We start from the raw sequence: 25,225 nt of genomic DNA on the forward strand, positions 1-25,225 counted from the left end.
ATGTTCGTGCAAAAGAAAAAGTTGGTTGAGCATGTCCTGGCAATGCGAGCCGAAGGGGGCAGTAGTGATGATGATGAGGAGGAGGAGGACCAGGGCGACATTTTGCAGGTGCAAATCACAGATTAGTGATTAATTACTAGCCAAGTTTAATGCTAAATAACCATTGTCGAATGTTGCATTAGAAAACCAAAGTTAATCCGTAATGTGTAATGCCCTAGATACCAAAAAAGCCCTTTGACTGATTACGTAATCGCAATACTTCCAAGTTGCAACTTACTAACTGCGCGTGTAAATTGCTCTTAGTTGAGACTCCCCCATGTAATGTGTACTTGTTTTGATTTCTTTTTAGCTGAGTAACCCCTAGTCCACCCAAAAGAACTTCACTACCGTTGCTGCAAACTAAATCCTAGTAAATTTTTATTACGTCATCACCTTTCAACCTCTACTGTACAGCATTTGAAGAGCACCACAATTTGATTTTTGATTTTTGATTTTTGTTATTCCTTGCCATGCTATATAAGTGCAATTATGGTAGATTTTTGAAACGTAGTTCGTTGGCCTACAACTATCAACTAGTTGGAATGCATTTTTAAACCTATCTATACCATTTTTGTGAAACTAACGAATTTTTGGTCTCTTTCATTTTTGAATTTTGTTAAACGAACATTTTGTATAACAACAAATTGATTTACAACATGAAATCAATAATTGATTTTTGTACAAACCAAAATATAACCCCTCCCGCACTGCAAAATTTTGATCCTTAAACTATTTTCTGGAAATCAAACGGTCCAACGCATGTTGGCCCTGAAATTCCGGCGAATACAACGTAAACTTTCGATATGGACCCGGACGAAGCACAGCGCCGGCGGGAAGAATGCGAACGCAAGGCGCGTCGTGGGGAGATGGATCCCCGGCTGGAGTTCACCTTCCAGCTACTGATCGATGCCACCCAGCTGCCGAGGCATCAGCTCATGGACTACATATTCGAAGGGGACATGGTAGGCGTATCACTAGCATTTTCACTAGGTATCTTAAAGCTCTTAGTTCTTGTATTTAGCTCGATGAGATCAATCAGCTGTTCTTGCCGAATATGAAGAACAAGCTGTTGTGGTTTTATCAGGAGACGGATGAACCCGAACCCACGCCAGTTCCCGATCCGAATAAGCCGGGACCCTCCAGATCCGGCGTAGCTTCCAGTAGCTCTAAGACCCCGCAGGGTAAGATTTTTAAACTCATTAATGAATCTTTTTCCCAACTTCCTTCCCTTTTTAGGTGGTGCCTCTCCTAGTGGCATGCCTCCACCCAAACACAAAAAACTGTTCTTAACCGATGGGTGGACTTGTGCCTTCACAGGAGTTTGTATTTACATATTTCGGGTGAATACATCAAAGCAGCTGCCCGAAGAGGGTTTCCAGAAGGATTTGTGAGTCAATATCAGTGTCGTAGAAGATTAGTTACTAAATATTATCATAATTTTCAGATACTGCGGAGTCATAGATGCAAAAAACATCGGTCTAGTCACTTCCATCGAGCGAATTGTGGAGTTTGTTTTTATGCAGGCTCTGGCCTTTCCCAGTCTGGAGGGCGACGAGGAGGACGTGAGCTGCGGACTCATTAAGGGGCAGCTCCTTCCTGGACTTCGATCCTTCTGCAGTGCCCTTCGTGTCTGCGAACAAGTGTGTGACCATCACAATGTCTTCGCCGATGGCTGTGACATGTTCGAGAAGATCGACGAGGTGGAGGAGGTCAAGGACATGTCCAAGAATCAGGACTTTTGTGGTCAGCTTGAGGAGCGCGTGAACAACTGGACAAAGGGCATCCTAAAGATTCTTGGCGAGAGCGAGCAGCTGCGTAAGGAGAACGACCATAGTGGACCGCAGGACGAGTTGGAGTACTGGAAGAAACGAGGTGCCCAGTTCTCACAGCTCCTGGCCCATTTGCAGGACAAGGAAGTGCAGTTCACGCTTCACTGTCTCTTCTTGGCCGGCTCTCGCATCATAAAACAATGGAAGGAAACGGATCGAAAGATCACCTTCTGTTACAACGAGGCACGCGACAACTCCAAGTTCATCCAGGCCATGGAGACGTGTTGCCACTCACTATACCTGGACGATCCCGTCAGCATGAAGGAGTCCATCCTGAGCCTGCTCCAAACAGTTCGCCTGATTTACAGCGTCTCACAGTTCTACAACACCTCGGAAAGGACATCTGCTCTGATGGTCAAGGTGAGTGCTTAGCTTGTTTGGTATTTAACCTTTAGTCTCTCATTAAAAGTCAAAATAAATTACTTAAATGTAATGAATCCTGTGAGTCTAACTGTCAGCTTCACTTTGAGTAACGTTTAAACTTCTTGGACTCTTGTTTTTTGCCCACTCACCCACTTTATTTATAAGTGCTCCTTATTGATATAAATTGTTTGAGCTTTTCGCGTCATACTTTGACCTTTGGCTGCTTTAAGTGAAAAGCTTCTTCTATTTATGTTCTGATATTTTGTTCACCTTGCAAAAAGTTAAACAACGTTTCGAGTTTGGTAAACTCTGCTTCTAAATTTAAATTATTAATATTTATTGTTGATTTCGCCTTGATGCCTCTCACTTCCTCAGATAACCAACCAAATGATTGAGACCTGCAAATCGTACATCACCTGTCGGTGCAAGGAGACCATTTGGTCACAGGATCGCAACGTAATCCGCACGAAGCTGAGCAACTGCATCAAACTAAATCACATCTACCACGAGACCTATTACACAGTTCGAGAACAGCCTTTTCTCCCAAACCAGACGCCCTTTGGCTTTTCCGAGAACTTTGTATTTGGTGAGATGAAAACTCTGATAATAAATCGAAATTAAACTCAATTTAAACTTCTTTTTAGGCAAGTTTGATACATTTTGCGAGCGGCTGGCCAAGATTATTAGCATGTTCAATCTGATTGATGACTATAACCACTTATTTGAACGCCGTTTGGAAGGTCTTCTGTTGGGAGAGGCCTTAGAGGATGCCTCCAACCACTTTGAGGAGGCCAAGAAGGATGTGACTTCTAGGAAGTACGACTACTTGGACCACAGGAACTCTGATTTCAACATCGATTTCGAGAGATTCATTCACAAAACGAACTCTCTTAAGGATACCATAGCTACTCTGATCGAAAAGGATTTTGACACAGTTTGGGAGACACCGCAGTGCATTCGTTTCCTGGTCCGTTTCGAGAAGGTCAGCGAGAAGATTCCGCTGACCAAGATGGACGAGAAGTATACCAGAATTCTGCGCTACGTAGAGAAGGAGGTGGATCGCATCCTGAAAACGTTCCGCAAGCAGCGCGATGATCCTCCGCTGGCCAGGAACTTTCCACCCATTGCTGGAAGGATTCACTGGTGTCGCGCCCTAAGTCTGCACATAACGGAGCTCATGGATGCGGTGATGGACCATGCGGTGCTAAGCAACTTGCCCATGGCCAAGGATCTGGATGTACGCTATCATAATGTGCTGGGTGTGCTGCAGGAGTACGAGGATGAGATTGTGTCCATTTGGCTGGATCAGGATGTCAGTGTGGCCGATGCCTGCCTCTTGCAGCCACTTTTAAGTCTCCAGGGGGATAAGTTATTCGTCAACCTGCACCCAACTATACCGCTGCTCATCCGGGAGGCTAAGATGCTGGCCAAGCTGGACATCGAGTTGCCCATTGTGGCCGCGACTCTGATGAGTCGTCAGCAGTACTTCATTACCATCCAGGACTCGCTGAATGTGGGTTACCACTAGGGTATGAAATAACATACATAGCTAATCCTCTCCTGCTTTACAGTGTCTGATAAAAATGTTCCTGTCCACCGTGAGAGCCGTGAAGCTGGAGGTTCGTCCATTGTTCCTGCCACAGTTGGTGCGTCTTACGGCGATGCTGAAACCAGGATTACACACCATTAATGTGGGTCAGCCCAAGGACGTCTTAAGTACCCTAATCTCATTAGATTTTTGACACTTTTCCAGTGGACAAACCAAAACTGGACAGAGTTCTATGAGCGCTGCAAGCAGGCTATAGAGAATTTTGAAGTTCTGGTGGCCCGTGTCCATGACATCTACTCGAATCGCATTCTCCATGTCCTGATGTGGATGCAGGATGTATCCTTGCAAATTTTACCAGCAGGTTAGATACTTTAAGTCTTCAAATTAATTCACATTTCTGGTAATTGCATGCCGGTTAAAACTTTTCACATTTGTTTTCTGGGCAGACGATGAAATCTGGACAGTTGACGAGTTTCTGGAGCGGAGCGAGGAGGCCTGCCGGTGAGTCTGACTGTGACATGTGCTCACAAAATTCATTAAGCTCTGCTTTCCCCAAATTGGCCCTTAACATGTCGAGGGGAACTTTTCAACTGTCTGGCCTAGACTTTTGTTTAGGCCACTTTTAATTTTTATCGAGTTTATCAATTTGAATGTGTGTTTTGTCTGAGAAATGCTTGTAAATTATTACTCTCCTATATTGTTAACTTATTATAATTACTCTAGAAAAGCGGCCATCGAACTGAACCGGAAGAGTCAAATGGTCTCCGAGGCTGTGGAGGAGGTCCTCAGCCTGGTGGACAAAGCCACGGCTGCCTTTAAGGAGATAGCCGGCGATGATGTGATTACTTTGTTTGATGGTAAGTTCTGGGAAACTTTGGGATGGAGTAATTGAGTGCCACCCATTGAGCAGCAGCCACTCCAAAGGGAGAGAATTCCGGATCGGGGGGTCGCAAGCCGGAAGATGGTGGCGGAGGAGCCGCTGCTCCCGCAACCAGTGGTGGTGGAAGTGGACAGCAGCAGGACTGGAGTATCTTGTGGTCCTGTTTCGAGAATCCCCTCTCCCTCTTGTCCACCACAGAAAGTCTACCCAAAGGCATGCAGGTTAGGAGGAGTTTTAATTCTTTTAAAAAAGAGTCTATAAAATGTTGTAAAATATTGAGAAATGCCAAATATTTTCTAAATTAAAAAAAACAATCGATTTTGAAGAGGTGAAGTCTTCAAAGAGATGAAGAAGCCCCAGGTTTTTGGGGCTTATAACATGCATTTGTATGATGTCCTTGCAGGACATGGTCTGCAATGCCGTGGTTGAGATGCGACGCTACTACAGCCGCAAGGTGATCGATGTGCTGATCAAGGTGATCCGGGCCGCTTTGGACACCCTCCGCCGTCGGTTCATCGCCGACGAGAACGAGACGGTGTTCAAGAAGCCGGTCTTTGCGCTGCACGCGCAGCTGCAGATACCCCAAGTGGTCATTAAACCGAATCTGGACGAGCTGCAGGACATATTGGTGACGGCGGGCAAGAACATCACGGGCATTGCGAAGGGCGTGGCGCAGTGGAGCAGCGGCAAAGATCCGCCGGTGCGTACCGCCCCACTGAATAGCTTCGCAATGTTCTCCAAAATCTTGTCTTACCAACCGCAGCAAGTTTCGATGACGGTGACGCAGCCGCGCGTCGGACGCAACCACAACGAGGCATCCGGAGGCGGCAAGAGCCGGCGTCGCAAGATCTACTGTCTGGCCTCCGAGGAACGTCCACAGATGCCGCACATGCTCAAGAGCTTCTACTCGGCCATTATGGACAACAAGGAGGTGGCCAAGGCAGTCAACCAGCTGGCCAGCTGCACCAAGAACGTCAAGCCAGAGATCCAAACGTACATCAAGCGCTGGAAGCCGTATCATTTTCTCTGGAAGAATGATCGCACTACACGTCAGCTCATGGAGTTCGGCCTGCAGGAGTTCGAGACAACGCTGCGCTGCCTCTCCGATCTGGATGCCAATCTGCTCATCGAACCCGACATGGAAGTCTTTGGCCAGTGCGTGGCTGTGTACAACGAAAGGCTCAAGTATGGTTTGGCCATTGAGATAAAGTGTAAGTGGTTGGCATTTAAGTTTTAGAAGAGCATTCAGACATTCATTTAAGGTATCAAATATCAACTTATGTAACTCTACATTTCAGCAGTAGGTTTAAGATATATTAGTTATTATTAAAGATAGAGATACAATGGGGAATGCGAAGTGAACTGATGAAGTTAGTAGGGCCAAGGTCATAGAATGATTGATTGATTTTCGTATCAAGTTCAAGTAGATAAAATCAAGTATCAATATGAGGGGAACTAAAATAACACACTAACTAAATACTAGACTTAGTCGGACTAAATATGTGATTATTTATTAGACCTTAAATAGTGACCAAAGGAATTCCTGAGAAAGTAAAGCCATTTAGTGGCCAAGCAAACGTTAAGACAAACTTTTCCATCCTACTCCTTAACGTGGTTAATGTTTTTCTACCATTTTATTAAATCGACTGACAACAAAGCACCGAATCTTCCAACTCCGTACGCTTCAGTTAATCAGCCATAAATTTTGGACACCCTCGCGAATTTCTTTGTTTGGTCCTGGTCTGGAATAGAGGGAGCTATTCAAATTGATTGGACTCCAATTAGGCCATCTAATTTGCCTAACCGAATTAGCTGAGCGCAGGCATCCCAAAAATAAATTCTCCACACACTCACACTCACACTCGCACACTGTTGATTGGGCGGGGATGGCCAAAGGACGCGGCAGGATGTGACCGGGTGAAGGCGAATTAGCCCTCGGCCTGGCCTACCAGCCTTGATTAATGACATCGATATCATTGAGCTCCGCTAAATGGACTTTGGACTTGGGCGGATAAACACTTGGCACCGTTTCTATTTCCAGCCTGCAACCACAAAATCGGACAGGCGATGAAGAAGAAGTACAAGAAGGAGATGGACTACGTCTATGCGGTAATCAATGAGATGGATCGCAAGCTGGACAGGCCCATTCGCGACCTGGATGACGTGCGAATGATTATGGAGACCTTGGGTAAGATTCGAGAGCAGGAAGTGGACATGGAGCTGCGCATCGATCCCATTGAGGTGAGGTTACCTACAGAAACAGAAAACCAAATTAGAAATGGCTGGCCAAGGAAATCCCCTTAAATCTTAATTACTTAATACCATTTACCACTCCCAGGAAGCATTCAATGTCCTCACCCGCTACGAGGTGCAAGTAGAGAGGGAACAATTCGATTTGGTGGACAATTTGCGGGCCACTTTTCAGAATCTTTTGGCTGGAGCCTTGCAGGCACAGGTTAAACTACTGGATATGCAACCAGCCTTCCAGGACGACTTGCGCAACAATCTGGATAACTTTAAGCAGGACAAGATCTCGTACGTGACGGAATATCGCACGGCTGGACCAATGCAGGCCGGGTTAACACCTCGAGAGGCCTCCGATCGGCTTATACTGTTCCAAAATCGCTTCGAGGGCATGTGGCGACGCCTACAGACGTACCAAAGCGGCGAGGAACTCTTCGGTCTGCCCCAGACGGACTATCCAGAGCTCGGCCAGATACGCAAGGAGCTGAATCTGCTGCAGAAGCTATACAAGCTGTATAACGATGTGATCGACCGGGTGAGCAGCTACTACGACATACCATGGAACGAGGTGGACATCGAGGAGATCAACAACGAGCTGATGGAGTTCCAGAACCGATGCCGCAAACTGCCCAAGGGCCTCAAGGAGTGGCCGGCCTTCCATGCTCTGAAGAAAACGATCGACGACTTCAACGACATGTGTCCGCTACTGGAGTTGATGGCGAATAAAGCCATGAAGCCACGCCATTGGCAACGGATCATGGATGTTACTCGCTACATCTTCGAGTTCGACTCGGAGGGTTTCTCGCTCAAGAACATATTGGAGGCGCCGCTGCTGAAGCACAAGGAGGACATCGAGGACATCTGCATCAGTGCGATGAAGGAGAAGGACATCGAGGCGAAGCTGAAGCAGGTGACCAACGAGTGGTCGGTGCACGAGCTGCAGTTCATGAGCTTCAACAATCGTGGAGAGCTCTTGCTTCGGGGTGACACCACAGCGGAGACAATTGGCCAGCTGGAGGATAGTTTGATGGTGCTGGGCTCCTTGCTCTCCAATCGCTACAACGCCCCCTTCCGCAAACAGATCCAACAGTGGGTCTACGATTTATCCAATTCCAATGAGATTTTGGAGCGATGGCTCCTGGTGCAGAACATGTGGGTGTATCTGGAGGCAGTGTTTGTTGGTGGCGATATCGCGAAGCAACTGCCTAAGGAGGCGAAAAGGTTTTCGAAGATCGACAAGTCCTGGCAGAAAATCATGCAGCGGGCCCACGAGACACCTGGTGTTGTGGCCTGCTGCGTCGGTGACGATCTGCTCAAACAGCTGCTACCTCATCTGCAGGAGCAGCTGGAGATTTGCCAGAAATCCTTGAGTGGTTACTTGGAGCGCAAGCGCATGATGTTTCCACGTTTCTTCTTTGTGTCAGATCCTGCCCTGCTAGAGATACTGGGTCAGGCTTCCGATTCGCATACCATACAAAACCACCTCCTCAACATATTCGATAATACCAAATCGGTGAAGTTCCACGACGTGGAATATAACAAGATGATGGCTATCATTAGCAGCGAGGGTGAGATGATCCAACTGGATAGGGCCATTCGAGCTGAGGGTTCTGTGGAGACTTGGCTAACTCAACTGCTGGTCACAGCCCAGGCCTCGCTGCACTCGATCATCCGCACCGCCTATGCCACCATCAATGATCCCAACTTCACTCTGCTCAGCTTCCTGGAGAAGGCACCGGCTCAAATTGGACTTCTGGGCATCCAGATGGTGTGGACCCGTGATGCCGAAATGGCTCTGATGCGGGGACGCGAAAGGAAGGTCATGATGGAGACCAATAACAAGTTCCTGGAGATGCTGAACACCCTCATCGATCAGACAACTAGGAATCTCACCAAGAGGGAGCGCACAAACTTCGAGACTCTGATTACGATACATGTCCATCAACGCGATATCTTCGATATTTTGGTGGGTTTATTTAGTTGGTTAAGCTGTAGATTACCAATTATTACTTCTGTTTATTTATTTATTTTATTATTTAAATTCCCTTTAGTGCCGCATGAACATCAAGTCAGCCAACGACTTTGAGTGGCTGAAGCAATGTCGTTTCTACTTCAAAGAGGATCTGGACAAGACTTGGATCTCGGTGACTGATGTCACTTTCACCTACCAAAATGAATACCTGGGATGTACAGATCGCTTGGTTATCACACCACTAACTGATCGGTAACATATGTTTTACATAAATATCATAGGTTACCAAAAAAGCTTTGATAGTTGATTATTAAGAATCGTTTTTCAAAATTTGTCTATATTACGTATACGACACATGAGTTTGATTTGCAGAAATATTAAGTATACGACACATGGTCACAAGAGAATTTCCCTTCACTAACTGATCGGTTAAATATGTTCTTATATCATTATATCATTACTAAAGCAAGTCTATCAGAACATTTTTTACCGGTTTTCAAAATTTGGCATATATTACGTATACGACACGTTGGGCAGACTTTTTCTAAAATATGTTTCCTTTAAAAAACACAAAAAAGCTTTTGCCCTTTGTTTTAGTCAGTTTGATTGAATTAGTTTTATCGATGGTGACCATTATATGCCTAAGCATTACGTATACGACACGTGGTCCCAGAAGAGTTTCCGTTCATAAGTTGCTAACCGATCAGTTGGTCGGTTAGATATGTTCTTATATTATTTTAATAAGTTATAGAGATTGCTATTATAAGCATATCTATCAAAACTTTGTTACCGGTTTTTCAAATTTTGCATATATTACGTATACGACACGTAGGGCTAACTTTCTGTAAAAGATGTTTTCTTTAAAAAGCTTTGATTGTCCAAACACAAACAAACTTTCTTTGTTTTAATCAGTTTGATTTGTTTTTATCCATAGTGAATATTATATGCATAATTATTACGTATACGACACGTGGTCTCAAAAGTATTTCCCTTCAACCTTGAAAGTTCTTGCTTTCCTCCCACTTACCATCGCTGTAGGCCCTGCAATAATTCGTTACCAATAATAATTATAAGAGCTTCCATTTAATTGGTATTCCCGGCATTATTCTCGCATTGCTGTCCGCTCTTTCAATGATAAACTTTTGCATTCCCTGAATGCTCGAATAGGGAACCTTCTGCACGTGCTCCGCACATTCCTCGTGGCCAAGTCAGTGGCCATAGAAGAGGCAGAGTGAAGCAAAAGTAGGAGAAGGAGGCTGTGGAGCCCACCTTGGAATGCTGCTCTGTAAACAGACGCCAGCCATTGGCAACAAGCGGCGTTTTGGCGGCACTTAAAGATGCTTTAAGTTGATTGCGGAGGAGGTGGAGACAGCCGCATCTTCGCGGAATCCCATTCTGTTTCGTGGCAGCGGAAGACGAACTAACAGTGGAACCGGGACGACGTTGACATGCCCGTAAAGATAAATTTCACTTAGCCGAGCATAAATAAAGTTTTGACAGCAGCCAGTTGGCCCAGACTGGGGGAATCTGCAAAGTGGCGCTATTTTCCCAAAGGCATCTCTGGCAGCTGCTTTGCATTCGTTTCTTGTTGATCTCGTCCCGTAGATTTCCCATTCGTCTGACGTCAGCGAGCATTAAGACTGCTTTTGATATTCCAAAAGCCAGCTTTTTTTAGTCTGCGATGACGTTTAATAGTCTGTGGCGTACGCAGCAGTCGAAATTTACTTTTATAGCGCCTTTGAACTTTTTGCTTTCCCCCACAGTTGTTACATCACTTTGGCCCAGGCTCTCACCTTGTCCATGGGCGGGGCTCCATGCGGTCCGGCTGGAACGGGTAAAACCGAAACCGTCAAGGATATGGGCAAAACACTGGCCAAGTATGTGGTCGTCTTCAATTGCTCCGATCAAATGGATTACAGGTGGGTCTCGTAGTTTGAAGAAGTTATATAATAAATCATTAAAAAAAACTTAATTTTGAAGTATAAAAAAAGTCTTTCAGATTTTAATATATGGTAAAAGTGTTTTGACAATGTATATTTGGAGTGAATAATCTTAATAATGAAAACTTTTAACATCTTTTCAAAAAGTTTGTTTAACATTGGCTATGAAAACACTTAACTTAACTTAACTAAAACCTATTTCAGATCTTCATGATTTTGATTTGAATAACTTAACTGAATTTATTTTTGCAGAGGTCTGGGTCGCATCTATAAGGGATTGGCCCAGTCAGGTAGTTGGGGATGCTTCGATGAGTTTAACCGCATTGAACTTCCAGTCCTGTCAGTGGCTGCCCAACAAGTGGCTGTCGTCCTCACAGCCAAAAAAGAGAAGAGGAAAACATTCCTATTCACTGATGGTGATACTATTGAAATGAATCCAGAATTTGGAATTTTCATAACTATGGTAAGGTATATCTTTTATAGTTAGTAAAACCAAACTTAAGTTACAGTGTCATGTAGCTTCACCCATCCACAATCTGTTTGTATTTTTTTCTTAAATTCAATTTCCCGGAGCATAACGTGAAAATAACTTGGCGTTAAAGAAGAGAGATTCAAGCTGGTGTACTTTCTAAAATAATTGAATACCCTTTTAATTTTAATAACATGAGGGATGTCAGTCGATGAGGCTTCTTTCAGCAAGTAGTCTGTAATTTTCTTGATTGTAAGGGAAATATTTTACTTGAACTTAAAACACTTTAAGAATCTTTAATATTAACCATAAAATGATGGCCTAAAATGTCTTTAGGAAGCAAATTCCACTGTTCAAAGGAATTTCTCGTAAAGGGCATTGTAAGCTTATCTTTGAAATTTTAAAAATTTCCTCATACCAATCGATGGAAAGAGGGCTTTTAAATTTTTGGCAAAAATGGAAGTGACTGTCGCTTCACGCACATAATTCCACGTTATTAGTCATGTACAATTTTTCTCAACTGAAGCCATAATAAAATTTACTGTAACGCCTGTGCACATGCGAAATTTTCGGATGGCGGCTAAAAGCGGCCCAAAACCAATAACCGAGCTGAAGGAAAATGGCAAATAAGGCCAAATAAGAGACGAGTGAAGTTCAGACTCGAGGCTGGTGGTGGTATTTACATTTTAGCGGTGGCGGTGACTCGATTAATGTGGCTGCCACTTGGCAAACCGAATCCGACTCCTTCTTCGGGTTAAAGAGCAACTTTAAGTTGCCGTGGTGAAAAAATAAAAGCCAAAGTAGCTGGCAGACTAAAACTTTGCGTAGTTTAATTACAAGTGACGGTAACTATGATCGGGTAATGCGATTAGCGTTAACACGGCGACGCGTCGCCTCGCCCATAATGGCGTATGTCAATCAACGGCCCCTCCTCCTGCTACCCAGCCCTCCCGCCTCCAACTTCCAACCTCCACTGTACACATTCCACATCCGATTCCAGAGAGCGATCCTTTGAAGGCTTTGGCTCAATTTTAATTTGCACATTGAGTTATTATGCTCATTTATATAACACTTTTAGCCGTAGCATTTTATTTTAATGAGCCATTATGTCACTACCCGAATTGGGTCGCACACGATTACGGACATAGACAAATGGACGCTGGCTGGGAGCTGGGCAACTGCAAACTGCGAACTGGGAACTGGGAAACCCTTTGTTGTGGTTATCCATTTTGCTGTTTTGTCATTTGGCTACTCATCTCGTAACATTTCTATCTTTGGGCCAGGTCAATATTTGCCAATGTGGCTTAAATTCAAATAAACTAGGCCTGGACCGAAAAACTTATTTATTTTAATCTACCAACTTCGTTAAGCTCTTAAATGATTAATTTTCTCATCTTCCCACTTAATTTGCTGTTGTAATTGGGAATAATTGGATTTTCCGCAAAGATAAAGAGAGCTTTTCAGGTTTCGGAAAAGCCTTAAAGAGGGCTTTATCGTGTGTAAAGCTGTGAGAAATTGCCTTAACTATTTAAAGTTTATATTTAGTTATGTTGTTTGTATAAATCTTTAAACTTAATGCCCATTTCTATAGAATCCCGGATATGCAGGTCGTAAGGAATTGCCTGAGAATTTGAAGATACAATTCCGTACTGTGGCCATGATGGTGCCCGACAGGCAGATTATCATCAGAGTAAAGCTGGCCAGTTGTGGCTTCTTGGAAAATATTACACTGGCCAGGAAATTCTATACCTTGTACAAGCTGTGTGAGGAGCAGCTTACCAAGCAGGTTCACTACGACTTTGGGCTGAGGAATATTCTCTCTGTTCTGAGAACTCTGGGAGCAGCCAAGCGAAGGAACTCCAAGGATACCGAGAGCACCATTGTGATGCGGGTGCTCCGTGACATGAATCTCTCCAAGCTGATCGATGATGATGAGCCGCTGTTCATGTCCTTGGTCTCGGATTTGTTTCCCAATCAGGTGAGTCTTTAATGGTATTATACTTTCAAATGTATTTCAATGTTGGGGACTCTTTTGTAGACCCTTGAAAAAACCAATTACCCAGAGCTGGAGGCAGCTATTCTCCAGCAAACGGAGGAGGCCAGCTTGGTGTATCATCCACCGTGGGTCCTGAAACTGATTCAACTGTATGAAACCCAAAACGTACGACACGGAATCATGACCCTCGGGCCAAGTGGTGCTGGCAAAACGACCTGCATTCACACCCTGATGAAGGCCATGACCCAAATGGGTGACAATCACCGCGAGATGCGTATGAACCCCAAGGCAATCACGGCGGCACAAATGTTTGGACGGCTCGACGTGGCCACCAATGATTGGACGGATGGTATTTTCTCGGCCCTGTGGCGGAAAACCCTGAAACTTAAATCCGGCGAGCATGTCTGGTTAGTTTTGGATGGACCGGTGGACAGTATTTGGATAGAGAACTTGAACTCGGTGTTGGACGACAACAAGACCCTAACACTGGCCAATGGCGATCGTCTGACCATGGCCCCAACCGTCAAAATCATATTCGAGCCGCACAACATTGACAATGCCTCGCCAGCCACGGTTTCTCGAAATGGTATGGTCTACATGAGCTCATCTGGACTGGATTCACGACCAAGTGAGTTGAATTTATGATTTTTAAATAGATTTTTTAATGCCATTATACCCCCTTTTATAAAAGTTGTTCAGGCCTGGCTTAAAAACCGAGCTCCAGGTGAAAAGTCCACCTTTTCGGATCTTTTCGATCAGACCTTTGTGGAGGTCTACAACTGGGGAGTGCAGATGGTGAAGCTGCAGATGCCAGTGCTGCAGTGCAACATTGTCCAGCAGATGCTGTTCATCCTAGAGGGCTTGATACCCGTCAAAAAAGAGGATGAACAGGCTGTGAGCCTCTCCAGCAAAGAGAGCCACGATGGTAAGTCAAACCAAGCTACTAACCAACCCAATTCCCTATCCCAAAAAAGCTAGCGGTTCGATAAAATGAGAAATTTCAAACGAACCCTAAACCGAAACCCAACCCAAAAAATGATTGCAACTTTTCAGCCAATAAACGTTTTGATCATCAAAAACAAATCGAAGAGGCGCGACGGCAATCGATTGGCAGTCAGATTGTCGGTAAAGTATAACCGTAATACGTTGTGTTAACTAACCAAAAACCAAAACTAACCGTAGAGCTGACCGCCTAGCTAACACGCAAAATGCTTCTGTGTGTGTAATGACATCTATAGCTTTCTGTTGGGATCCTTGAATCCCAACCGATTGACCTCCTCTTCCTTCCGTAGTTATGATTCTGTGCTCGTCCTCCTGTTTGATTCTTTATGTATTAACCAAATTAGTTAATTCTGTGTCTCGTCTGAAAGTTTTAGTTTTACTACTAGAGTTGAGATGTCATGATGTCTTTTTTGATGTAATCTATCTTGTACTTTTTGATTAAGCAGATCTAAATACTTTCTGTTATCTTGCCAAACCAAAAGAGACTTCTATGACACTCCTGAATGTGTCTAAAAACCAAACCAACGACCAATAGCATTAACCCCTACAATGTTTAACTTCCCACAGAGGACCTCCCTCCGGAGACATCGACCGAGGAGAAGGAGGACACCTGTACACCAGAACACTTGCACCGCTTGTACATCTTTGCGCTCGCCTGGGGCCTGGGCGGTTATCTCTCCACTAGCGACCGCGTCAGAATGAACCTCTTCGTGAAGGAATCCTTCCCGCAGCTGGACTATCCAAAGGGTAGTGCCCACGAGAATACAATCTTTGACTTCTTCGTTTCTCCAGCGGGCGTGTGGCAGTCGTGGAAGACGCTCGTCACGCCCTATATGTATCCGGAGCTTTCCACACCAGACTATCTGAGCATTCTGGTGCCCATTGTGGATAATGTGCGCATCGACTACCTGATCGGCACCATTGCCAATCAGGAGCGCGCCGTGATGGTGATTGGCGAACAGGGCACGGGCAAAACGGTGATCATGAAGAACTTCATGAAGAAGATGAACGTTGAGACGTACATGGGACGATCCTTTAACTTCTCATCGGCCACCAGTCCGTATCAGTTTCAGCGCACAATTGAGAGCTATGTGGAGAAGCGCGTTGGTGTTACCTTCGGGCCACCCGGTGGCCGGAAATTGATTGTCTTTATCGACGACATCAATTTGCCCGAGATCAATGAGTGGGGCGATCAAATAACCAACGAAATTGTGCGACAATCGATGGACATGAAGGGCTTCTATAGCCTGGAGAAGCCCGGTGATTTCACCACCATTGTGGATGTGCAATATGTGGCGGCCATGGGTCTGCCCGGCGGTGGACGCAACGATATACCGTCGCGTCTGAAGCGCCAGTTCTGCGTTTTCAATTGCAATATCCCAGACAACGACTCCATCGATAAGATCTTCCGCGTTATCGGTGAGGGTCACTATAACGCCAAGCGCGGTTTTGTGCCCGAGATTCGCAGTCTGGTCAAGAAGCTGATCGTCGTCACCCGCCATCTGTGGCAGCGCACGCGCGAGAAGCTACTGCCCACTCCGGCCAAGTTCCACTACGTGTTTAGTTTGCGCGATTTGTCGCGCATCTGGCAGGGCATGGTTGGCACCTTATCCACGGTGATCACTTCCGAAAGTGTCCTGATGGCATTGTGGAAGCACGAGTGCACGCGAGTATTCGCCGATCGCTTTACCACGTTCCAGGACAAGGAGTGGTTCGGCTCAGAGCTGGCATGTCTCGTGCGCGAGGAACTGGGCGATGCCCACTCCCAAATGATCCTGCCCAATCCGGTGTTCGTTGACTTCATGCGCGACGCCCCCGAGCCAACCGGCGAGGAGGGCGAGGACACCGACATGGAGCTACCCAAGGTTTACGAGCCAGTCCACTCACATGAAGTGCTCCGCGAGCGTCTCGTCATGTTCCTCGCCCAATTTAACGAAATGGTGCGAGGGTCGGGAATGGATTTGGTGTTCTTCCCGGATGCAATGCTGCATCTGGTGAAGATATCCCGCATCATTCGGCATCCGAGGGGATCCGTTATGCTTGTCGGGGTCGGCGGTTCTGGAAAACAGTCGCTAACGAAATTGGCATCGTTCATAGCCGGCTACAAGACATTCCAAATTGCGTTGACGCGTTCGTACAACGTGGCCAATTTTCTGGAGGATCTAAAGCTGCTCTACCGCACCTGCGGCGTTCAGGGCAAGGGCACAACCTTTCTCTTCACCGACATGGATATCAAGGAGGAAGGTTTCCTCGAGTATCTAAACAACATACTCTCGAGCGGCGTCATATCGAATTTATTCTCGCGCGATGAGCAGGCCGAAATCGTGCAGGAGCTGACGCCGGTCATGAAACGCGAGAATCAACGCAAAACAGCGACCCCGGAAAGTGTGATGGACTTTTTTTTGGCGCGCACCTGTACCAACCTGCACGTGGCCTTTTGCTTTTCGCCTGTGGGCGAGACGTTCCGGTCACGTGTGCAGCGCTTCCCCGCCTTGGTCTCCGGCTGCACCATTGACTGGCTGCATCCGTGGCCCAAGGACGCTTTGGTCTCGGTTGCCCGACACTTTCTGAGCCACTTCGAAATCGAGTGCACCCCGGCCGTCAAGGAGGAGCTGGTCAACGCTCTTGGCTCCATACAGGACATTGTCGCGGAAACGTCGCAGGAATACTTCCAGCGTTTCCGTCGCGCAACGCACGTGACACCCAAATCTTATCTGAACTTCATTGCCGGCTACAAGAACATCTATCAAATGAAGCAGCAAGAGCTGCGTGATGGTGTGGAGAAGATGGATACGGGCTTGGAGAAACTGAAAGAGGCCTCCGCCTCGGTTGAGATCCTCAAGAAGGATCTAGTTGTTATGGAGGAAGAGCTGGTCGAAGCCTCCAAGAACGCGGAATCAGTGCTAGTGGAAGTGACAGAGCGTGCGATGCAAGCGGAGATCGTCAAGAACCAGGTGCTCATCGTTAAGGACAAGGCTGAGGCCTTGGTGGCCTGCATTGCCCATGAAAAGGCGCTGGCCGAGGAGAAACTGGAGGCTGCCAAGCCGGCACTTGAGGAGGCAGAGAATGCCCTCAATACGATCAAGCCGGCTCACATAGCCACCGTACGCAAGTTAGGTCGTCCGCCGCACTTGATTATGAGGATTATGGATTGTGTCTTGATCCTTTTCAAGCGAAAGCTTCATCCCTGCATCCCCGATGCAGGAACGCCTTGCCCTAAGCCTTCTTGGCAAGAATCCTTAAAGGTGGGTATCTTTATTTTTCAGGACTTACTAGCCAATGGTTAAGGTATTAAACAAACACAACATTTCTTTGGTTTTTGTTTATTTATTTCCATAAATTCGATTATTTAAGATATATTTTCTTTGCTGACTTCAACTTTATCAACCCTCATAAGTATGCTACAAAAAGTGTATATTATTTTCATGAAACTTAAATTCAATTTAAATGTAAATCATAGTCGGGTTTCTCGACTATAGCGGTCTTACTTGTTTGTCCTCACTCCTTTCCCAGATGATGGCCAGTGCCACGTTCCTGCTGCAGCTGCAAAACTATCCCAAGGACACCATCAACGACGAGATGATCGATCTGCTGCAGCCCTACTTCCGTATGGAGGACTACAACATGGACATGGCACGTCGTGTGTGTGGAGACGTTGCTGGTCTGCTGTCCTGGACCAAGGCTATGTCCTTCTTCCATAGCGTTAACAAGGAAGTTCTGCCCTTGAAGGCGAATCTTACGATGCAAGAAGCCCGACTTAAGGTAAGGGAACTTAGAAAAACTGAGTTTAAGAAAGGTAAAGGTCAAATACTAAGGCACTATAGATAAAGTCATTGTCTGAGTTTGTAACGAAAACTTATTTCTAAACTTAAATATATAATTTGTAAAGTTTTTTTATTTTTTTAAAGTACATTCACAGCTACATTATGTTAAGTTTTTCTGATGATGAATAGTTTAAGCTGCTTCTGCTCCTTTAACCTCGTCAATCATTTTCTGTTTACAGAGCTAAGAAAGTTTAAGTTTTCGTTGCTCCTACTTGGAAAAAATCGAATTCGTAGCCAAGGCAGACAGCTGATATACAAAGCTGTAAATCGCCACTACTTTTGGTGAAATTTGCAAACAAAATTGTTGGGCGTAACTCCAGAGTACCGATTTTTTGCCTTAAAATGTTATTTTTTGAACATTTTGTTCTTAAAACTTGGCCAAAAAAATGGTTCAGAGGCAGGAAACAAACTTTTTTATAAAGCTGACAACCAAACTAGTAACCCCAATCACTTTTTGGAAGATTTTGAAAAACTATTTTTTTTGACAATTTTTCGCATTTTTTGTAAGGGGTTACATCACGTTTTTTTTGGTGTAAAATAAAATAAAAAATACTATTTTATCTGTAAATGCAACTTTGTTGGAAATTTAATTACGAGTTCATTGATGTATAAAACTCTAAATTTGGTCCATTTTTTCCTCAATGGAAAAATGGTATCTTTTGGGAGAAAAATAAAAATTATGACTTTAAACCTGAAAAGAGATTTTCAAAGTTATAGCTCTACTTTCCAAATAAATCTTTAAAAAAATCAAAAAGAACTTTTAAACACAAGTAATTATAACCCTTAACTGTCTTAATTACTTACTTAATTTCAGCTTGCCATGGACGACTTGGCTGGTGCCGAGGAACAGCTGCGGGAGCGCGAAGAAGCTCTTCAGGCTGTGAAGGATCAGTACGACAAGGCTGTGGGCGAGAAGCAAAGACTAACAGATGCGGCCAATGTATGCCTGCGGAAGATGACGGCGGCAACGGCTTTGATAAACGGTTTGTCGGATGAGAAACACCGATGGACCAACCAGAGCAAGGAGTTCAAGATACAGTTGGGCAAACTGGTGGGCGATGTCCTTTTGGCCACCGGATTTCTATCCTATTGCGGACCTTATAACCAAGAATTCCGGGCGAATCTCATTAAGACCTGGATGGGTATACTTAAGCAGAAGAATATACCCTTCACCACTGGACTTAATATAATCAACATGCTGGTGGACTCATCGACGGTGTCGGAATGGACTTTACAGGGATTGCCCAACGATGAGTTGTCGGTGCAGAATGCCTTGATAGCCACCAAGTCCAGCAGTTATCCTTTGCTGGTGGATCCGCAGACGCAGGGAAAGATATGGATCAAGTGCAAGGAGGACCGTAATGAGCTGCAAATCACCTCCTTGAACCACAAGTACTTCCGCACCCATCTCGAGGACTCTCTCTCCCTGGGCAGGCCATTACTGATTGAGGATGTGGGCATTGACCTGGATCCGGTCATCGACAATGTGCTGGAGAAGAACTTCATCAAGTCGGGCAGCATAGAGAAGGTGCTGGTGGGCGACAAAGAGTGCGATGTGATGCCGGGCTTCATGCTCTACATCACCACAAAGTTGCCTAATCCAGCCTTCAGCCCAGAGGTCAGTGCCAAGACCTCAATCATTGACTTTACGGTCACCATGCGGGGATTGGAGGATCAGCTTTTGGGACGCGTGATCCTCATGGAGAAGTCTGATCTGGAGGCCGAGCGGGTGGCACTCTTCGAAACCGTCATGCAGAACCAAAGGAATATGAAGGAGCTGGAGGCCAACCTACTGCTCCGTTTGAGCTCATCCCAGGGTTCCCTGGTGGATGACGAGGCCCTGATTGAAGTGCTGCGAGTCACAAAAACCACCGCAGAGGAGGTCAACCAAAAACTAAAGATCTCTGAGGTCACAGAGCGTAAGATTATGAAGGCCCGCGAGGAGTTCCGAGCAGTGGCCAAGCGTGGATCGATTCTTTACTTCTTGATTGTGGAAATGAGCAATGTGAATGCCATGTACCAGAACTCGCTCAAACAGTTTCTGGTGATCTTCAACCACTCCATCACCAAGTCAACCAAATCCAGTGTCACCGAAGAGCGAATAAATATTATTTTGAGATATTTAACCTATGAAGTTTACAAGTTTACCAATCGCAGCTTGTATGAGCGACACAAGCAGTTGTTTACTTTGATGCTGGCCATCAAGATTGATTACCATAATGGAAACATCAGCCACGAGGAGTTCTTGACCTTCATCAAAGGTGGTGCCTCGTTGGACTTGAATGCTGTCACCCCGAAACCCTTTCGTTGGATCTTAGACATCACCTGGCTGAATCTGGTGGAGATCAGCAAGCTGGAAACCTTCTCCACTGTTCTGCAGGTAATCGAGCTTAATGAGCGGGACTGGAGATGTTGGTATGAGTGTGAGAAACCGGAGAATGAGGAGATCCCTTGTGGCTACAATGCCATCCTGGATGGTTTCCGGAAGCTGCTGCTCATTAGGTCATGGTGCCCCGATCGCACCATTTCACAGGCCAAGAAGTATATAGAAGGTGGGTTTGTCACATTGATTTTTAACTTAATTTTATTTATTTAAATAATTTTTTAAGAATCTCTGGGAGCGGAGTATAGCGAAATGCAAATTCTTGACTTGGAAGAAATGTGGTAAGACTTAAAGCCTTGATTTTTGGCACATCTTTACTATACTAACATCTTCTTAAATTATTTAGAATAAATTAAGTTTAAGCTTAACATAAGCTTAAGTCTTGCATTTACTCATTTATTAAAAGACTAAGAAGTCATTCTTTATTCCATACCCTGAATAGAAACTATAAAGTCTAATACCGCGAATTAATTTCCAGGCTTGAGTCAGAACCCCGCACTCCATTCGTTTGCCTTTTGTCCATTGGATCAGATCCAACCACCCAGATCGGAGCTCTGGCCAAGCAGAAGAGCATAGGTAAGCCATGCATATTGTAACCATCAGCCATGACTGATTTTAATAACCCCTTGAATAGTGCTCAAGTGCGTGTCGATGGGTCAGGGGCAGGAGTACCATGCACGTAAGATGATAATCGAATCGATGGCCATCGGTGGATGGGTGCTCCTTCAGAACGTGCACCTGTCGCTGCCCTTCTGCTCCGAGATTATCGATATGCTGGTGGAGAGCGAGCACATAGATGACTCCTTCCGTATGTGGGTAACGACGGAGCCGCACAACGAGTTTCCCATCGGATTGCTGCAGATGGCTCTCAAATTCACTAATGAACCACCACAGGGGATACGTGCCAGTCTAAAGCGCAGCTACCAGGTGGGCAAATAACTTGCTTCCAGTGCTGGATACTTGAGAGCTGGGGCTTGCTTAATATTTAATTTTCAATCTTTTTTCCGGGGCACCAGTCGTTCACCCAGGACTTCCTCGACTACACATCGGCCTCGCAATGGCCCCCGCTACTCTACACGGTGGCCTTCCTGCATACCATCGTCCAGGAGCGACGCAAGTTCGGCCCACTGGGCTGGAACATACCCTACGAGTTCAACCAGGCCGACTTCGCCGCCAGCGTGCAGTTCATCCAGAACCATCTCGACGAAATGGATCCCAAGAAGGGGGTCTCCTGGCAGACCCTGGTCTATATGATTGGCGAAGTTCAGTACGGTGGCCGGGTGACCGATGACTTTGACAAACGATTGCTAACCACATTCACATCGGTGTGGTTCTGCGAGCCACTGTTGTCCAACTCCTTTGAGTTCTACAAGGGATACAAAGTGCCGGGCACGAAGAGTCTTCAAGGTTTCATCGATTATATCAACAGTTTGCCGGCCTACGATACCCCGGAGGTGTTTGGCCTGCATTCGAATGCCGACATCACGTACCAAATAAACTCGGCCAAAGGTAAGTGACGGGATGTGATTCGATGATTTCGAATGCGAATTTAATTCGACCACCGAAACCCGAACGACCTTCCACAAAAGAGAATCCCCATATCGTATATTTAGTTTTAATGCCGTTGATGGACACCAATGTGGGCTCATAAATTATCAATGCGTTTAATTTAATGTAAAGCCCTGTTGCATAATCAATTCGGTCAGGCCCACCTCGATGTGTGAAATCAATAAACCGAATATTCCGTGGTCTCTTTTCGTACTCCGCCGCCGCGTGCCCCATTTGGGAGCAGCTCCTTTAGCCGGCAACCCACTCGGGCATTAGCGCATTAGCATATTCGATGGCCCCGAAATTCTTGATTGTTTATTTCTGATTTCTACACCCGCCAGGCATCCTCGACACCATCCTGAGCGTCCAGCCCAAGGAGGGCGGTGGCGGTGGCGGCGAGACCCGTGAAAGCATCGTCTATCAACTGGCCGACGACATGCTACGTAAACTGCCCGCCCAGTACAACGCCTACGAGGTGCGGGAGAATCTAACGCGGATGGGTATCCTTCTGCCCATGAACATTTTCCTCAGGCAAGTTAACCCTTATACTGGCAAATGTCCTGTAATTAGAGTGGGGGGAGATTGATAATTGCAGGCAGGAAATCGATCGAATGCAAAGGGTCATTAAACGGGTCCACACCTGCCTCTGTGACCTCAAGCTGGCCATTGATGGCACCATTGTAATGAGTCCGGCGCTAAAGGAGTCACTCGATGCCATGTACGATGCCCGCATTCCAGAGACCTGGATGAAGGTTAGTATTTTTATTGTTTTTATAAAGTAAAAACGTAGTTTCTACCAGCTAAAACTCTGGCTGTTAGCTTAAATCCCCTTTAAATACATTTTAAAGGCCAGGCTAAAAATATGGAAATTTAACAATTTTTGATTTCTACCATGGGAAATGTATTTTTTCCGCTGGCCTTTTATGTTCCGGGACTCGTAAATTATGCGGGCAAACGTTTGACGCCTCAAAGCTTAGTAATCGCATTCCTGTTACCTGTTGAAAATAATGGAAAGGTTTTCATTTTTTTTGTTAAATGAAATGAACTTGAAACGTTACTATAGAGTTTTCATAGGGAAAAACTTCACAATACTAACACCTTTCAAATAGACAGCAACAAAAAACTCAAGTCAGACCTAGACTAGAAATGGATCACAACTATCACCAAAAGAAAGATGCCAACTTCATTATCAGGACAACGCAATCGCAAAAAGATCTTTCGACTCGGACCTATGGATTTTTGAAGGCATCTCGAACCGATACTCCCATACCGAAGTCGCATAAGACCTTGCACACAAGCACTCTTATAGAAAGATTGCACTCCGTTCACGACCGTATCGACTTACAGACAGAGTCCGAGCAAAATGATCTATCTAGTTCGGTGTCAACGGACTTATGGGACTCTAACGATGTTCCCGTGGAAAAGTCGCCCTTTGAGCTAAAACGTAAACTCTTCGATTCCGCCGAGTTTACCATTGCCCAGGGCGTTAAGTTAAGCACAATGCTATGTCCCATCAATCCTAGTCAACATACGACTGTTCATCGCAAAGATCCCGGTGCGTTTTCTTTGGACGAAATGGAGTCCTACTGTCGCCGGCTGAACATTCAATTTGATCGATAGATTTGCCAGAATTCAATTTCTTTCATTGCAAATAAAATGTTTCTTACTCCTTGCTCTGAAAGCGTTTCTTGTTTTGAATTTATGAGTGAAACTACTTACAGATATCCTGGGAATCGACTACTCTGGGATTCTGGTACACCGAGCTACTTGAACGCAATGGGCAATTTCGAACTTGGATATCCACGGACAGGCCCAAGGTGAGTGGAAGTCGCTATTAAGGATAACTAATATCTCTTATTAACTAACTTAACTAGGTTTTCTGGATGACTGGCTTCTTTAATCCTCAAGGTTTCCTAACAGCCATGCGGCAGGTGAGTAATAATAAAAAGAAAACGAAAAAGCTGAGTGAACAGAAATCATGTATTATGGCATAGTTGCTTAATAAGCAAACGGGATATGAATACCAAACGCACTCGGTTTTGGCCAGAAATCGATGTTCTGCGGAAATGGGTCCTTTGTCATTCACATATTGTGAGGAGCACTTCCTTTATGCCCAGGCGATTGCCATTAAAACGTACATTTTTCCTTCGTACTGATTGACATATCTGATTTCCCACCTTAAAGGTTATTCACACGGTTTTTCCTTTTACCTTTGCATATCATATCTGCTGCGATACTTGAAAATCCCCCTCGTTGCGGCACAATCGATGTTAGGAGGTGACGCGAGCCCACAAAGGATGGGCCTTGGACTCGGTGGTGCTGCAGAATCAAATAACGCGCTACAACAGGGAGGACATCACCGAGTACCCCACAGAGGGTGTATATGTCCACGGCTTGTTCCTCGAGGGTGAGTAGCCTTAACCTCAGATATTGAACTTCAAATGGAAAAAGAAAAAACTGTGCTGCCTGTTCCAGGTGCTTCACTGGATCGACGAAGTGGCAAGCTGATTGAGTCCAAGATGAAGGTGCTCTACGAGCAGATGCCCGTCATCTATATATACGCGATAAACACGACCGCTGGCAAGGATCCCAAGCTGTACGAGTGCCCAATTTACCGCAAGCCCCAACGCACTGACCTAAAGTACGTGGGCTCAATTGATTTCGAGACCGAATTCAATCCCAAACACTGGACATTGCGCGGCGTGGCTCTGCTCTGTGACATCAAGTGAACCAACCATGCCCCGTTCCCCAACTTCGTTCCCGATCCCGTTGGCCATTGTTTGCCATCATGTCAACGGCTGTACGTGAGTGGGGCTCCTAATGGCCCTGTGATAATTATCTCTTTTTTTTTTGTTTTGTGTCCTTTGGCTGGACGTTAAAGTTTCGTGTAATCCGGCGCAAATACAACGTTATTAATTAAGCCCTCGGGTGAGCCAGGGCAAATTGTTTGCACTCGGGAGCAACCAGCACAATTATTAGCTGTTATCCATTTTGGTCAATCCGAATAGGTGGGGCGACCAGAAAAACGAGCACCTAAATCCTTAGAGAATTAGGCATGTGAGTAGCGAAATCGCAGTGTTTAATAAAGGAATACATAAAAATGTTAGACACTTTGTTTGGGAATTAAAAGGCAAGGTTGTGTATGCTCAAACTTATACATTATCTGCTGCTACCCTGTAAAGGGAAA

The 25,225-nt window shown here is 45.4% G+C and overlaps 2 protein-coding genes across 3 annotated transcripts; both read left to right on the plus strand.

Annotated features, from left to right (window-relative positions):
* Positions 1 to 25,144, plus strand: LOC108110537 (dynein heavy chain 5, axonemal). 2 transcript variants are annotated; one of them, XM_017219622.2, is made up of 36 exons: positions 1 to 108; positions 864 to 1,001; positions 1,061 to 1,220; positions 1,276 to 1,426; positions 1,484 to 2,228; positions 2,607 to 2,817; positions 2,876 to 3,744; positions 3,803 to 3,922; positions 3,985 to 4,141; positions 4,227 to 4,281; positions 4,504 to 4,637; positions 4,691 to 4,881; positions 5,064 to 5,360; positions 5,424 to 5,871; positions 6,702 to 6,901; positions 6,999 to 8,870; positions 8,956 to 9,128; positions 10,640 to 10,795; positions 11,069 to 11,279; positions 12,877 to 13,263; positions 13,324 to 13,909; positions 13,973 to 14,206; positions 14,335 to 14,406; positions 14,851 to 17,528; positions 17,797 to 18,045; positions 18,922 to 20,659; positions 20,717 to 20,771; positions 20,969 to 21,066; positions 21,125 to 21,417; positions 21,507 to 21,999; positions 22,380 to 22,573; positions 22,638 to 22,790; positions 23,760 to 23,855; positions 23,913 to 23,969; positions 24,313 to 24,445; positions 24,514 to 25,144. In XM_017219622.2, the coding sequence occupies exons 1-36, from the start codon at positions 1 to 3 to the stop codon at positions 24,765 to 24,767; spliced, it is 14,166 nt and encodes a 4,721-aa protein (XP_017075111.2). In that variant the 3' UTR covers positions 24,768 to 25,144. The 2 variants fall into 2 exon arrangements, with proteins under 2 accessions (XP_017075111.2, XP_017075121.2); XM_017219632.2 differs by lacking the exon at positions 14,335 to 14,406.
* On the plus strand, positions 23,154 to 23,712 carry LOC108110551. The gene has a single exon (XM_017219644.1). The coding sequence runs from the start codon at positions 23,185 to 23,187 to the stop codon at positions 23,656 to 23,658; it is 474 nt and encodes a 157-aa protein (XP_017075133.1). The 5' UTR covers positions 23,154 to 23,184; the 3' UTR covers positions 23,659 to 23,712.
* Positions 25,145 to 25,225: the final 81 nt, after the last annotated feature.

Source organism: Drosophila eugracilis, unplaced genomic scaffold (assembly GCF_018153835.1).
Source record: "Drosophila eugracilis isolate 14026-0451.02 unplaced genomic scaffold, ASM1815383v1 contig_47, whole genome shotgun sequence".
NCBI lineage: Eukaryota > Metazoa > Arthropoda > Insecta > Diptera > Drosophilidae > Drosophila > Drosophila eugracilis.

Excerpts from the sequence above, each read along its gene's own strand:
- LOC108110537 (XM_017219622.2), top strand. The coding sequence starts at position 1 with ATGTTCGTGCAAAAGAAAAAGTTGGTTGAGCATGTCCTGGCAATGCGA. Across the intron at positions 6,902-6,998 it reads TGCGCATCGATCCCATTGAG|GAAGCATTCAATGTCCTCAC; the intron begins GTGAGGTTACCT and ends TACCACTCCCAG. Across the intron at positions 23,970-24,312 it reads TCCTAACAGCCATGCGGCAG|GAGGTGACGCGAGCCCACAA; the intron begins GTGAGTAATAAT and ends AATCGATGTTAG.
- LOC108110551 (XM_017219644.1), top strand. The coding sequence starts at position 23,185 with ATGGATCACAACTATCACCAAAAGAAAGATGCCAACTTCATTATCAGG.